At 34.4% G+C, this 15,944-nt stretch overlaps 1 protein-coding gene across 2 annotated transcripts; it reads left to right on the top strand.

Annotated features, from left to right (window-relative positions):
• The first annotated feature begins 238 nt into the window (after positions 1 to 238).
• Positions 239 to 9,230, top strand: LOC115980838 (dolichol kinase EVAN). Of its 2 annotated transcripts, XM_031103049.1 has the most exons (14): positions 241 to 700; positions 925 to 1,037; positions 2,482 to 2,688; positions 2,919 to 3,023; positions 3,438 to 3,508; positions 3,591 to 3,671; positions 3,747 to 3,958; positions 5,577 to 5,766; positions 5,858 to 5,923; positions 6,190 to 6,278; positions 6,378 to 6,492; positions 7,837 to 7,888; positions 8,005 to 8,105; positions 8,671 to 9,230. In XM_031103049.1, exons 1-14 carry the CDS (start codon positions 504 to 506, stop codon positions 8,782 to 8,784), a joined length of 1,713 nt encoding a protein of 570 aa, XP_030958909.1. In that variant the 5' UTR covers positions 241 to 503; the 3' UTR covers positions 8,785 to 9,230. The 2 variants fall into 2 exon arrangements, with proteins under 2 accessions (XP_030958915.1, XP_030958909.1); XM_031103055.1 differs by lacking the exon at positions 8,671 to 9,230 and having other exon boundaries at positions 239 to 700; positions 7,963 to 8,051.
• The last annotated feature ends 6,714 nt before the right edge of the window (positions 9,231 to 15,944 follow it).

Here is a 15,944-nt window from a genome sequence, read left to right as displayed (position 1 = left end):
TTTTGGACATGATCTAATTATGGACAACCACTATGGACGAGTTGACCATAGATTGATCCCCATCATTATAATCTTTAACTACAACTAAATTTATTGTAAAACTTTATCCATCTATTACTCTCATATGACATATAATCTTATAATTTTCCTTCTAAGTTTATTTTGGCTATTTTTATATATTGATGGTATTTTTTTTAATCAAAGAGGGTCCAGGCAAGCGTCCGGGACTCCTGGCACATAGAATCGCTCAACGGGTTATAAAATCAAAGCCGCGGGTAAAGTCTGCATGTAGGGCCCACTCTATTTATCATCAACCTAACGGAAACAACCGTATCAACCAAACCTCAATTAAGCAAACCCAAAAACACTCTTTCTTCTCTTCCCTAACAATTAACAATGAAAACCATATTATCCCTCCAATTCCTATCTCTGAATTAACCAAAAAAAACTGAAAAAGTTTTGAAATTTAGAGATTGAATTTTTTTTTTTTTTTTTGGCGAGCAATGGCGGCGGCGGCGATATTGAACGGGGAGAGAGTGGTGGTGGTTCTGTTCATCGGTCTCGTTCTCTTCTCTCTCCCTCTCTCTCTCCTCCTTCAGGGCGTCGCTCTCTCTCTCCTCGCCCTCTCCGCCCTCTTCATCGAGATCCGCGCCGAGGATGATGCCTCCTCTTCCTCTTCCCTTTCTCTCTTCAAAACCAGGTATACTACTAACACCTTTCACAATTTTCGAATTTTGTTGCTCTCCTGTTTGGTTCCTGAGAAACCGTAGGAAAATTCCATTTACGTATTTCAAATTTTCAATTGTATAAAAAAAATTTTGAATTTTGTGTTGGTCGTTTTCTTTTATAAGTAAATGACCTTGGATATAGTTTTTTTTAGGGTTTTTGTGAAATTGAATTATGAGTGTTTTGGATTTCATGTAGGCCTGGTGCTTCATCTGGAATATTTCTTGGGGCAGTAACACTTCCTGTGGTTATGCTTTCAAAGTTGATACAGCTTTCGCGAGCATTGTCGTTGCGTCAAGTTCCACTTGAAGGTTCTACCACCACACATTGATCCCTTTTTAAGTTAATCACAACATGAACTTATGTATTTCATAAAAATGAGTGCAGCTGAAATGTGAATGTTAAGATCGATAACTGGAAATACCTGGAAAGATAGGATTTTGAAATGAGACGATTTTATTATAAGTACAGGTACCCTCTCTTTTGATTTAAATATGATCAAATGGGTTAAGTGGTGTCGTGTGGTATTTGTTTTAAGCGTGTACAAATACTTATGTTAGTTGGGCTTGAACAGAGACGTTTGGTATGCCACATGGCATAATGGGAGGGAATTGTGGAATTGGCTTCTATGAGGGAGAGTTGCTTGAGACGGTTTGGTCATGGCGGAATAGTGAGTTGATTTAAATAAAAGGGAACAAAAAAAAAAGGTAGAGTAAGATCTAAAATAACATAGTAAAAGTAGTAAAAAAAGAAATTTCATTTAATGAGGTGATAGAGAGAATGATTTTGGGTAGGATAGAATGGCGAAAAAAAGATAAATTTGACTGACCCTGATTAGTTTGTAAAGGATCTGTAGTTGTCTCCAAAGTTTTGGGACCAAGGTTTGGTTGTTGTTATTGTTGGAGAAATGTTGGATAGTAAAAGGAATGTATCATCCGCATTTGGCAGTTGCTATGTAGTAACTAAAGAGCTAGATTCGATAGAATAGCACCTATGATGTTTCTACTTTGTAATCCGCATTTGGCAGTTGCAATGTAATAACTAAAGAGCTAGATTCGATAGAATAGCACCTATGATGTCTTTACTTTGTAATCCGCATTTGGCAGTTGCAATGTAATAACTAAAGAGCTAGATTCGATAGAATAGCACCTATGATGTCTTTACTTTGTAATCCGCATTTGGCAGTTGCAATGTAATAACTAAAGAGCTAGATTTGATAGAATAGCACCTATGATGTTTCTACTTTGTAATCCACATTTGGCAGTAATGTAATAACCAAAGAGCTAGATTCGATAGAATAGCACCTATGATGTTTCTACGTTGTAATAATATTTTCTAAAATTTAACTCTGTGATAGGGAGTCGTGACTTGTTGATATAAGAGCCAGTAATCATTTGCAGCTTGGGTTTTTGACTCCTTATAATAGCACCTATGATGTTATAGGAACCATTGTCTTTATTTTGGATGGGAATGGTATGCGTGATGCTAACTTGCAGGGTCCATTTTCTAACCGTCTGTCTCCATCGCCAAAATTTCCCCTATTCCATTTTCTTAATGGAGAAAAGGTTGTAACTTGTTAGGTTTTCTGCATTTAACAGACCATCCTCTGTCATCTAAATTGTTTTTCTTTTATCTTGTAATACAAATTCTTGGCTTTCTGATTTTCGCTTCCCAATTTTCTTCCTCCTTTTGTTGAATGTGTTTTATTACAATGCCACCCAGTATATGACAATGTGTTCAATTTTCTCTGTATAGAGCTTGAATATCTGACAATGCAATACTGGGCCACATCTGCCAGCAGCTTGAGTGTACTTGTGTTCCTCTGCATGGTTATATGGCGTTCACCCGACCATACACGCCCGCCTTATTCGCGTAGTATTATGGATGCAAAGTTGAGTTTAAGTGGAACTGTCTTATTTGCAGTGGTGTGCTGCGTGTCTATTGCTGCAACATCCCATACTCGTGAGTTTGTAATTCTGCATCCTTTTTGACTGTTTCTCTCTCTAATAATTTTCTGTGATGTCTTGCAGTGTTTAAGATAGGAAGATAAATATGAGAAAATGAATTACATTTAACATTTCTTTTAATTTAGTTCAGGGGGGAAAAAATAAGAAAAAGAGAACTCTTTCAGATAAACAATTACCACCTTTTCTATTATGAATGTTATATATATATATAATTTTTTTTTACAGGCTTTCATGCAGTATTGAGGTTATTGTGGGTGCTTTTGCATGGATTGGCAGCGGTGAAATTAATTCAGCATGTTCTTAGTACTTTTCCCTCTTGTGCTTCTATTGGTATGTGTCTTATTACCTTTTTTTGGGGGCCTTGTTTTCCTCTCTTATTGCATGTAATGATTTTGCCTATTCTAAATTTGGAGCATTAAGAAGTGTTGACCAGCTCCCTGCAATTTAGTAGTATATTGCTTCTTGCATATTGTTAATTTTTATTTAACAATATGCAAGCTACACTTGTATCGACTAGCAGATCAGTTTGTAAAATTTATTTAGTGGATCAATTTTTAATAAATTTTAATTGCAATTCATAGAAACTATGTAAATTTTTAGTGCCTAAATTCAATTAGTTGAATCCCTGTGGCTTTGGCATAGATCAAATTTCACTTATTTTGGAGAAATATTCTTATTATCTGATCAGTTTAACTGGGCTATTTCTTGTCACTCATTATTTATCACTGGTCATCTTCTTTTTAGGGGAAGCACTTTTGGTGACTGCAGGCATTGTTCTTTATTTTGGTGACATGTTGGCATGTACGATTGCAAAGGTTAGTGGAATTATACCTTCAGTAATTATTCTCCCTGGACAAATTGGATGTACACACGTTTTATTGGTGATTTTCTTAGCAGGTTACGGGATACTTGATTTCATTGGAGTTGGTTTCTGTACAGTATGGAGTCAAGAGAAGTGAAATAGGCATAATTATTCAGGTATGATTCTTTTAAAGCGACGAAAATGATTATAATTGATGTAATTCGATAGCTAAGGTTCTTCTTTTGATGCAGGGGGTGCTACTAGGCCTTCTTCTTTTTCCAATGGTCTTTAAATTTGTTCTTCGAATATGGGAATGCTCTTCAAGTAGTGCTCACTCTGAATCAAGAACATATGAGATAGGGAAATCTCTTATATTCTTTGCATCCCTTGGATTTATCTTGATTGTGATAATCCCATCATGGATGCAGTTTGCTCAGGATTTTAGCGTGCATCCATTTTTATGGTATTACTTCTATCAACACATAACTGAATATGATGCTTGTTTTTCTTCTACACGTTGTGTTATCAACATATCATCAAATTGATTTGGTGGTAATGGGGTAATTGAGTAGTTAGCGTTGTTTTCATGAACCATGAGGAGATAGAGTATCATGTGCTGGTATTTGATGATGCATGGATTAGCATGCTTTGCTATTGTATTCCAGCAGAAAATATAAGCTGCTCCCTTAGTGTCATTATGGTGCTAGACTGCTAGTACTTAAATTATAAAGATATTTACAGCACTAGGCCTTAGGGATTCAAGTCAGTTTGTGCTGCAGTGTTTTAAATTTTAATTAATTGAATAGATTGGTCTTCTTGAATGTCAATTTCTTGTCATGGACTGTTGCACAACGATATTGAATAAATAGTCATATCATGATAAGGTTGTGTGTGCTATGATTGTTGTGTGGAGAGCCAATGACCTATAACTTAATTGACACTTTCCGAGTAGTGGGATGAGGGTGAGGTCATGCGTTTAAGAGGTGCATGTGTAACTTGCCAAAACAAAAGAATGTTGTGTGTAAAGATTGAAGCTTCTCTTGGCTAATATAAGATATTAAAGAACTATTCATTTCCCTCAGTTTTTTGGAAACTTTTTTTCCTTTTCCATAAGTTTTTCAACTTGAATGTTCACTTATTAAATTTGCAAATTGTTTTCACAATTAATAACTTCGCCATTACAAATGAGATTGTCTCGTTATCCCAATAAAATAATTTCTTTCTATGCTGATAAAAAAAACAAAAGGTTGTTAGTTCCATCCATATAAATTTTGAGTGCTTTATTTGCATCAACAAGCTAATCAACTTGATCTTAGAATCTTGGTATGTTCCAGTTTCAACTATTCAGCATCAAGAGAAGCATCATCTCATATTTCTTTATCATCAACTGGAACTATGTGGTCACTCACCCTATCATGATTTTCTGGTACAACTTGATTGATTGAAGCTCTAGGTGATGTAGGACAAAACCAAAACAATGCTACAATAAATTGAAAAAATAGAAAATTAAAGGTGAGATAACCTAGGATTCAACACGAGGCAAGAGAGAATTTCTAGGAGTCGGCACTTAGGGTTGGCTAAAGCCAGCTTCAGACCATTGGAAAAGGGAGAATGAAGCATCTTTGGCCACTAACTTTGATGGGGTAGTTCTCCTACTGTTAACAGACCTAGACAAGGGAGAATTGCCAGCAGCTTTCTATTTAGAAGCTCATGTGCTGTGTGGAACATTCTCCATGGCATCTAGCTTTCTTTTTATGTTGTAAAATTCTCATTGGATGGCATTATGTCCCCCTCTTGTCTTTAATCCCTCATTGGAAACTCCTTATTATGGGGGTGAGAATCATAATTTACATTGAAATTTTACTAGTAATCCATGCTATTGACTGTATATGTCACAATGATTACTTGAATGCTTTTCCTCATGCTAAGTTTCCTGAGACATTTGGATGATTTGCTTGGTGAAATGACTCCAAGTCTTTAATTTTTTATCCTATGCTATGTCTGTAAATCAGTTTACATCACCATTATCTGGCCATTCCTCAGATTGTCTTCTTATGTTTGCACCATATCTTTTTTGACAGGGTAATCTCGTTTGTTTTTTCAGAGCCACTGAAAAGACTATCTTTATGTATGTACTGGGTGTGTGTGATATATGTGTCCGTTTTGCGGTTCTACAACATTTCGAAGAATAGTAAGATTGAAAGGATTCTTCTCCGAAAATACTACCATCTGATGGCTGTTTCAATGTTTCTGCCTGCTCTTATCTTCCAGGTGATTAGGACTATGGAGGATCATCTTTTGTGCTAGCCCATTCTAGTAATGGTTTGTTTAATAATACTGCTGACTGGCATTTGCTTTTCAGCCAAAGTTTCTTGATCTAGCATTTGGTGCAGCTCTGGCAGTTTTCTTGGTGATAGAAATTATTCGAGTAAGTTCACCATCCAGCCACAGTAATTGATGTGGAAAATTTTGTTATTTTTCTTATTCCATAAACAAAAATGACTTTACTAATTGTTTCATTTGGGCCAGTTAGTCCTTTCTGGCCTGTATCTCTCCAAAGTGATGTAAACTTGCTATGACCATGTTTTTGACAACTTATAAGATGGGTATTAGTGTTTCTTGCAAACAGTGAAACTGGTTTAATTTTTTGTTATAGCTTTGGTTGATCTTCCATAACTATATTTTTTTAGCCAGGTGTGGAGAATTTGGCCTTTGGGACAACTTGTACATCAATTTATGAATGCTTTCACAGACCATCGTGATTCTGATCTTCTTATTGTAAGGTATGGCATGTTATTTTCCATGTAGCTGAAACCTGTGAAGCATATGTTTGATACATACAGTTTTTAATTCTTCTTTCTTTATGTTATCTGCTTTTTTAGCCATTTCTCTCTCTTATTGGGTTGCGCACTTCCAATTTGGATGTCTTCTGGATTCAATGATCGACCACTTGCCCCTTTTGCCGGAATTTTGAGTCTTGGAATTGGAGATACAATGGTGAGTCTGCTTGTTGCCATGTATTATTATGTTGATTTCTATAAATGCTTTAATATTTCAGACCATTAAATTTATCAAATAACATGTCAAGGTCCAATATATTTACTAGAAAGCTTGCTTAATAGGATTCAAGGTGCCTTATCTATTATGAATATATGAAATACGGTGCGAATTAAACAGTGCAAAATAAGTTAGATTCTTAAGTTGTTGGCCTTTCATAAATTTAAAAAATGAGTCATCATGTGTAAGGTTAAATTTTGGAGGGAGATTTGCAAGCTATACTGCATTTTTCAATTACTTTTATTGTTTATTTGTATTATCATCATCATCTTTGATTTATGCATAATAGGATTCAAGGTGCATTATCTATTATGCATATATGATATATGGTGAGAATTAAACAATGCAAAATAAGTTTTTTTTTTTTTTTTTTTGACTGAAGAAGGTAGTCAATGCAAAATAAGTTAGATTCTTAAGTTGTTGGCCTTTTATGACTTTAAAAAATGAGTCATCATGTGTAAGGTTAAATTTTGGAGGGAGATTTGCAAGCTATACTGCATTTTTCAGTTACTTTTATTGTTTATTTGTAGTATTATTATTATCATTTTTAACTTTGACTTCAGGTTTACTTCTGTTAGTAGGGAAGTGGAATTTACTTGTGGAACACGTTGAAGTACAGGTTTTTAAATGATGATGTTGTTGTAATGAGGGAAATGATGTTATCAGTACATTCCCTGAAAGCATTCACTGTCACTGTCGTCGTTAAAATTGTTTCGTCCAATAGAAGTATAATGAATTTTTTTATTGAAGAGACGTTATAGAAAAGGTACCTCAAAAAGATCTAGAGCAGTTTTCTTGCTGTACACCTTTATGTACTTGTCCAGAAGCCATAGATCTTCTTTCTTCCTTATAACCAAAGTCCCTTTGAAAGGAGTCAAGGCATTCCTCATTTTTGGTTGTCATTGCTATAAATAAAACTTCTAACAGTTGACTTTTTATGACAACAATCTTACTCCTGGTGCAATGCCTGTGGTCAATTTGGCATGTAGATCTTTTGATCTTGCGGTTTGGCATATAGATCTAGAGCAGAATGATTCTTCTTTGTAAAAGACAATTGCAAACCCAATTTATTATTACACTATGGTATTGCTAAGTGATTTGCTAATCCAAGAAATGACAAGCGAAATAACATTGATGAGAAGAATTGTGAACATGTATTTGGCAGAAGTATGCTATAAGAAAACTATTTAATGATAAGATCTACCATGCATTCTGTATGACTACCATCATACTATTCTTTTAGTTGTATCTCATTATGAAAACATAACTATGGTTATGCTCCAGGCGTCAATGGTTGGCCACAAGTATGGTGTCCTCAGGTGGAGTAAAACTGGCAGTAAGTCCCCTCACCCTTTGACCCTGTCTATTCCATCCTTTAATTTCTTTTAATTTACTTATTTTGCTTAATAGGGCTAATTTGCTGACATATGTGGCACTCTTTCTGATCACTAGAGAAAACTATTGAAGGGACTGCAGCTGGTATAACGTCTATGCTGGCTGCTTGCTCAATTCTGCTTCCACTTCTAGCATCTACTGGATATATTTTTACCCAGGTCCTCTCTCCCTCACACTCTCTTGCTTGTGGCTTTATTGGACTTAATTTGCTTAAATAACTGAACTGCCTGAATCAATTGATTTTTTCTTCTATAAAAAGCATCAAATGTTTAAATTGGCTTAATAAATTTAAAGTCAAGGCAACTAGGTTAGTCTTTGACCAAGATGCACCATTCTCATGTATCCAATCCAGGTTCGTCTGGTTTTTACTAATTGGAGAATGTGCTGCATACCCTTTTTATGTGCCCATATTACAAGAATACTGTTACTTAAGAGGTTTCATGCCAAGATGCTTGGATGATTTTTTTTTATGTCTTAAGGGTTTTGGGTTCAAAATTAAGACTCGTCGACTTATTCATGCTCCTGTTGTACCATTTTTAAAATCCCTTTGCCCTCTTCTTTCCCCTTCACCTTTCTCCCCCCTCCCAAACCAAAAAAAAGATGAAACAAAGCCAGAAACATAAATTAAAATAGTTGGATTAATTTTGTTAATATAACTTGATGGATCTGTTTTGTTTGGGTTATTGATGCATTTGTCGATGTGTCCATGTCAACTTTTTGCAGCATTGGTTGTCTCTTCTCCTAGCCGTGACAGTCTGTGGTTTGTTGGAGGCATACACAGCACAACTTGACAATGCTTTCATACCACTCGTTTTCTATAGCCTTCTCTGTCTGTAAATGCAGCTCCAACCTCCTAAAAGTATATATATATATATACATGAATGGTTATGACAAATACTGCCTCAGTTCTCCATGATTATGGATCAATTGCCTTTGAGCACGTTTTTGTAGATATAACAAATCCACAAGTACCAGTAGATTTCATACAGCCTGTTGTGTGGCATACTCTTCTTAGATAGGTTGGTCTCCGGAGTAGGTTTAGGATTGATCAAGTTTCACTACTTTAATGGTAGGTTTTGTGAGCGTTTATTTATTGGGTGAGGCCCCATGTATTTACTGAGCATACGAGAATGACACCATTGTTTATCCCAACTGAAAATAAGTCACATTTTTTCCCCTATTTTTCGTTTCATTGTTGAGGGAGAGAATAATACATCTTAGAGACATGTTGGAATTATTGAAATTCTTTGATGATAATAATAAAAAAAAATTCATGTTATATATTTTCATTATCTTTGGCACATTATTATTCAGACTGTTAAGTTTTATTTCTTACATTCACGAAGGGGCAACCGTGTTTGAGATCTTAGATAATTTTGCTGCTTTTGTAAGAAATAAATCTAAAATAGTAACAAATGAATACACAACCTAGGTCTCTAGTAAGAAACAGTCTGGATCTCCTCAAGGATTGGCTGCAAAACTTCTGTAAAAATTTTGGATTATACACCCCACCATTTTCTCATTATTGTGTTGCAGCACAGGACACTCCAAGCTTTATTGGTACAGCACAGGACAACCCGACTTTATTGTAATGAAAAGAAGTTCCTACCAAACATTATTATAATCTACGCTAGAAACAATTGAAATTAATGGAGATGAACGTGGAGAAGACCTTTATTCTTTTAAAAATACTATATTTTATTATTATTATTATTATTATTATTACATATTGGTAAATGACTGTAACTTGTAAGGTGTGTTGGCTCTGTTGGGTGATGATGAACGATTGCTGGTATGAAAACTCTTGCTCTTGCAGATGAAGCTAACATAGTTGGAGGTGGAAACTCAGTGACATCGAGGGTTGAAATTAAGAGTTGAACTAATGGTTTTTTTTGTTGTTGTTGGCATATATTGAAGTTGGAGGTGAAAGTCTGGTGACTTTATGGTTTGAAATCTTGAGTTGAAGTGTTAAACTCATAATTTTATTTTGCTGACAGCACAATGAGCTTTTAACTCAGCATCAGAGGGATTAAGCTAGCACCTCAGCTTAAAATCGTGATCTTAAATCATGATTAACATGAAATCAAAGACTGAAGTATAAATATGGTATGTTGACTATTTTCAGGATATGTTTTTTGAAAATCCAATTTATTGCCAAAAGATTTGGAGAAATAGGGCCACAAGACAAATAAGAAAGAAAGATACAATACAGATAGTAACTAATATTTTCACAATACTTTCACAACAAATTATAGGTGGTAAGTTGTTATTAGTTTTAATTTGAACTCACAATTGAAATCAATTTTTTGCTCATTAGTAACAGCTAATAACAATCTAGCACTTAAGATTTGTTATGAAATTGTTTTGAAAATGTTGTGAACATTGTATTTCTCTGGCTTAAAGCACTTTTACTTTTAGTAATAACACATTATTATTAAAAGGGTTTAGAATTTATGCGCCGATATATATTGATATGCACTTGACACTTTACCAAGTTTTTTAGGAATTCCTACTTGAAGAAGGTTGTTATGAAGCATGAATCTTTTATAATATAAACGTTTTACTCTTGATAGTCAAAGATAGCACAACTTATCTTCCAAAAGAAAGAAATGTTTCTTTATTCTATATCTTCCATTCAAAAAAAAAAAAAAAAAAAAAAAAAAAAAAAAAGAAGAAGGAAGAAATGTTTCTTTCTCATCCAAAAGACACGCAAAACACACAAGAAAAAACACATGCAACATGTCAGTCGGTGATGACTTTAACGTAGGACTCGTGTACTTGTGAGAAGGAAGATACACAAATATCTAATAAATGAGGTAATAATTAATTGTGAGAAGGAAGATATATACAAATATATCCAATAAATGAGATAATAATTAATTAAGAAGATGAGTAAAGCCTACATTGAACAATTGTGTCATGAGTGCGAACCAACTTATAAGGATCATGCAAACTTGGGCACCACAAGCAAGAATGGGACTTGGACTCACCAAGGAGAAAATGCAGGTGCTGTTTTTTACGTCTTTTCTTCTACGATGTTATGGATAAGCTAGATTGGGACATTTTGCTTTAGAGAGAAATTTTAATAATTTATTGAAATGAAGCCAAAAAGGGAGATCCCTCCCTAGATACTTTTGATACATTGATAAAATAAAACAAAACACAGTTTGAAAAGCTTCCTCATCCTCCCCTTTTCCTTATCTTTTCCTCTCTATTTTTTTTCATTGCCAGTTGCTCTGATCATTTGCTGCTTTATCCAATTATCCTTGTAGACTTCTGGAGATAACGACGGAGTGGAGTGCAGAAAAAGTTGGACAGACAAGAGCGCCATCATCCGAGACTGAAAATGAAATTTCTTCTTGGTATGCAAACAAATCATATAATTGCAGATAAAATGATCTAAAGTACTACAAATAACTAAACATATTATGACCATTTCACTATGTTCTAAACTTGCACAAAAAGTGTTTATATCCTACGTGAACATGTATGTTATAAATGAATTCATATGATTGCATGTGTAACCAAAAGAGAGGGGAAGTATTGAATCCTAAGTATAACACATTACTATTACACTAAAAAAATCTACTCTAAACTTATAATTTAATTGATACTTTCTGGTCTTTTCAACAAAATCACTCAAAATCACTTTATGTTAGGTGTTAAACTTAAAAATCCTCATTTTATTTCTCTTTCTCTCTCGATTTTGGGTGACTGTGGATCTGCGGTTGGGTTGGTGGGTTGTGATTTGAGTGGCAGTGAGTTTCAATTTGGGTTGATTTGGGTGTCGGTGGCAGTGGTTGAGTTTTGGTGCTTTAGTTTTTGGTGTGGTTGGTTTCATTGTTTTAGTGGTGGTGGTGGTTGGTTTTTGGTGTTTCAATCTTGACTTGGTGTTTCAATGGTGGTGGTTGGTTGGTTTGGTGTTTCAGTGGTTAGTTGGTTTTGGTGTTTCATTTTATTTTTTATTTGGTTGGTTTCGGTGTTTCAATGGTGGTGGCGGTTGGTGGTTGTAGCTAAGTTTCGCTAGTAGGTGGTTGTTGGCGGTTTGCTGGAGAGAGAGAGAGAGAGAGAGAGAGAGAGAGGTTGTTTATATTATTTGATTGAGTAGTTTTTATTATTGAGAGAGGTTGTTTATATTATTTGATTGAGTAGTTTTTATTATTTTAATGGGTTATATGTTAAAATAGGAAATGAAATCTAGGGTGTATTGTTAAATGAGGTGTCAAAATAGGTAAAGTAACTTTTTGAGTTGTAAAATGAAATTTTTTTAGAAATCTAAATGTTAATGCTATAATTGTTTTATAGTTAAGGTGAACATGATAGCACATAAGCTACTAGCTACATTTTAAGTTAAGAAATTCCCCCCCATAACTTGTCATGTTGGAAAAGTTAACATCATCAGTGATGTGTATCTTGTATAGACCCTTAGTGTCCACATTGTATTGCTCTTTTTTCATATGTGGAAGGATTCTTGGTTCTGGATTTGAATATGATTTGCATTCACGTACATATTAAGCTGGATATACTCGACTAATTTTGTGACTTGGTGACATGATAGCACATAAGCTCCTAGCTATATTTTTAGTAAAGAAATGCCCCCACAACTTCACATGTTGGAAAAGTTAACATCATCTGTGACGTGTACCTTGTACCGACCCTTAGTATCCACGTTATATTGCCCTTTTTTCTCATGTGGAAAGATTCCTGTGTTTTCATGGGTTCTAATTCTGAGTATGATTTGCATTTGCGTACATATATATATATATATATATATATATATATATTGGGTAGTAAAAACTTTAGAACTTCACTACAATAATTTTTTACTTTTAGAACTTACTGTAGCTAGGTGTTAAACTTAAAAATCCTTATTTTATTCACCTCTCTCTCTCTCTCTCTCTCGTGCGCGTGTGCACGCGCGGGTGGCTGTGAATCAATGATTAGATTGGTGGGTTATGATTTGGGTGGCAGTGGGGGTTGCGATTTGGGTTTTGGTGGTGGTGTTTGAGTTTTGGTGTTTTAGTTTTTGGTGTGGATGATTTTGATGTTTTATTGGTGGTGGTTGGGGGTTGTTTTTTGGTGTTTCAATTTTGGTTGGGTGTTAGTTGTGGTGGTTAGTTGGTTTGGTGTTTCAGTGGTTAGTTGGTTTTAGTGTTTCATTTTTTGGTGTGGTTGGTTTTGGTGTTTTAGTGGTAGTGGTAGTTGGTGGTTGTTTCACTAGTTTTGATTATTTTAATATGGGTTATATGTTAAAATAGAAAATGAGATGTAGGGTGTATTGTTAAATGAGGTATTAAAATAGATAAAGTAATTTTTTGAGTTGCAAAATAAAGTTTTTTTAGAAATCTGAATGCTAATGCTATAATTGTTTTATAGTTAAGGTGCATATGCTTGACTAATTTTGTGGCATAGTGACATGATAGCACACAAGCTACTAGCTTATAAATTTTAAGTTAAGAAATGCGCCCCCCCCCCCCCCCAACACACACACACACACACACACACACACACACACACACACATAAACCCACATGTTGGAAAAGTTAACATCATCCGTGATGTGTACTTTGTACTAACCCTTAGCGTCCGTGTTGTATTGCCCTTTTTCCATACATGGAAAGATTCCTTGGTTCTAATTTTAAATATAATTTGCATTTGTGTGCATGTTAAGGTGGATATGCTTGACTAATTTTGTGACCTGGTGACATGATAGCACGTAAGGTACTAGCTATACATTTATTGTTAAGAAATGCCCCCATGACTCCACATGTTGGAAAAGTTAACATCATTTGTGATGTGTGCTTGTACCGATTTTCAGCATCCACGTTATTTTCCTATTTTTTCTCACGCGGAAAGTTTCCTGGGTTCTGATTCTGAATATGATTTGCATTTGTGTACATATATTGGACAGTAAAATTTTTTGTGTCCCCTAAGCCCTACAACGCCAATTAGATTGTCCTAAAAACTTAATCTTCTGTCTAGTCAAGTAATGCACCTCAATGCGTACTCAAAGACTAAGATAGGAAAGTCTTGACGGCAACATATACATTATTTGTATATATTAAGAGGATTCAGAAAGTTAGTTATTGTTTTTTTTCCCCCCTATAAAAAACACCTCTAAATTAATTAATCAACAACTTAAAAATGAGGTTAAAATAGTAAATTGACAAAAATAATAAATTCCTACTTTTACATTGAAATATCTTCCTGCTTCTAATAAATTCTTACTTTTACGTTAATTTAAATTTCTACTTCTACTTACTAACTTCCTACAAAATAGGATTACTCTTTTATTAGTTTTAAAACTCCTCTAATCTACAAAACTCACCCCACGTATTCTTTTTATTTTTTTTTACTTCATCACGATGTATTTTTTTATTTTGTCCTCCTTTTTTTTTTCAATTAAAAAAAAAAAATTTCATTACACCCTTAGGGTTTTTTTTTTTTTTTTTTTTTTTTTTTTTTTTTTTTGATTGGAAAAGCTAAAAATCTCAAATTATAATAAATGCAAATTATTAATCTTTACCTAAAAAATAAAAGAGTCTCTGAGCACGTGTTCAGAGGCTAGTATCTTTTATACGTGAAAAGATATTAAGACAGTAGTTATGCATAAAAGAAGGAAAATAAAATCATGCTTGTATATATGAACCCATGAAATAATAATCAATATATAAAGCCATGTAAATACGTTCCATGCATGGATTCATACTTATGTGTGTCTATCAAAGGTTAAGAATATGCTTCTGATCCAGTGAAAATGGCATCACAGAAATAAATTGATAGATTGAAGCGAAAACTTCAGATTATATTCTTATCTTTCATGCAATTCACGAGGTTCAAAATAAGCAACGATCACCATTTGTAATATTGGTCCATATATATTGTATTAACAATTGATCAATATAAAAGTGGCTGGACAATTCTTCTCAATCGATAAGTCCCACAATGGTGACATGAATTGCTGTGCATGACAAAAGAGTCAGTACTACGGATTTATACGATTAGATAATGGGTCATTGAGGCTTGACTAATCGAACTCTTCATACAATGCAATTGTGGGACCCCTAATTCTGTATGTATAGTCCTTGCTTTTCAGTGTACGCACATGACTGAGTAACATTGTGTGTGGCAGATGTTGATTTGCAATATTAGAAATATGAGCTTTAATTAGCAGATTGGAATCACAAACAAAATCTGTATATATTGCTGATTCCAAAAAGAAAATGACGCATTTTTTTCGTATCGGCCTTAACATGAGGGTTTTCAAAAACATTAATCTTAATCTAATCTACGAGAACTTTTAACAAATTTCAATTTTCATTATGCCATTTCTTATGAAAGAATAGTTAGTATTTGGAAGGTCATCTGCCTGCATTTATCTGCAGAAGGACTTGTACACAGCTATAGTTTGGGGGGCAATAATTGGTTTTCCATGCATTATTTTCTCCAATAACATTGTGGAAATTTACATGATTGTTTGAATCATACATTTCATACTAATAAGAACAAGAAACCTCAACTAACCTAATTTTCTCGATCGGTCTTGTGCAGACCCTGCCAAAAGTGCTTCTCTAGTAGAACATAATGTCCCTTTGTGGTCCAATATCACAACTCTGATTGCTCTTAGAAAAATGGATGGCGAAAACATGTTCATCAAAAACAAATATCTTTTCACAGCTAGATGCATGTGATGCCCACAAAATATACCTTTCCAAGTCAATTGATTTGTGCACTTTCCTTCTCATCAGTACACTTGGAGCTTAATTGAAAGCTTTCATCAAAGGCTAGATATATATATGAGAAAAATTCATGTGAAATGCGCACTAACAATGCACTTTGAAACATGATCCTCTTCATTTCAACTCTTATAAAAATAAGGTCCGTGTCTTGGAAAGACATGGCAGAACGTACACTTTTAAAGTTTTCCCAAGATACCAACCTTTTTATTACCTTCATGGTTGTTGGAAAAGACATAGGTAGGGGCCGGAGCAGGAGCA

Source organism: Quercus lobata, chromosome 1, assembly GCF_001633185.2.
Source record: "Quercus lobata isolate SW786 chromosome 1, ValleyOak3.0 Primary Assembly, whole genome shotgun sequence".
Taxonomy (NCBI): Eukaryota; Viridiplantae; Streptophyta; class Magnoliopsida; order Fagales; family Fagaceae; genus Quercus; species Quercus lobata.
This window is presented reverse-complemented; position numbering and strand designations above follow the sequence as displayed.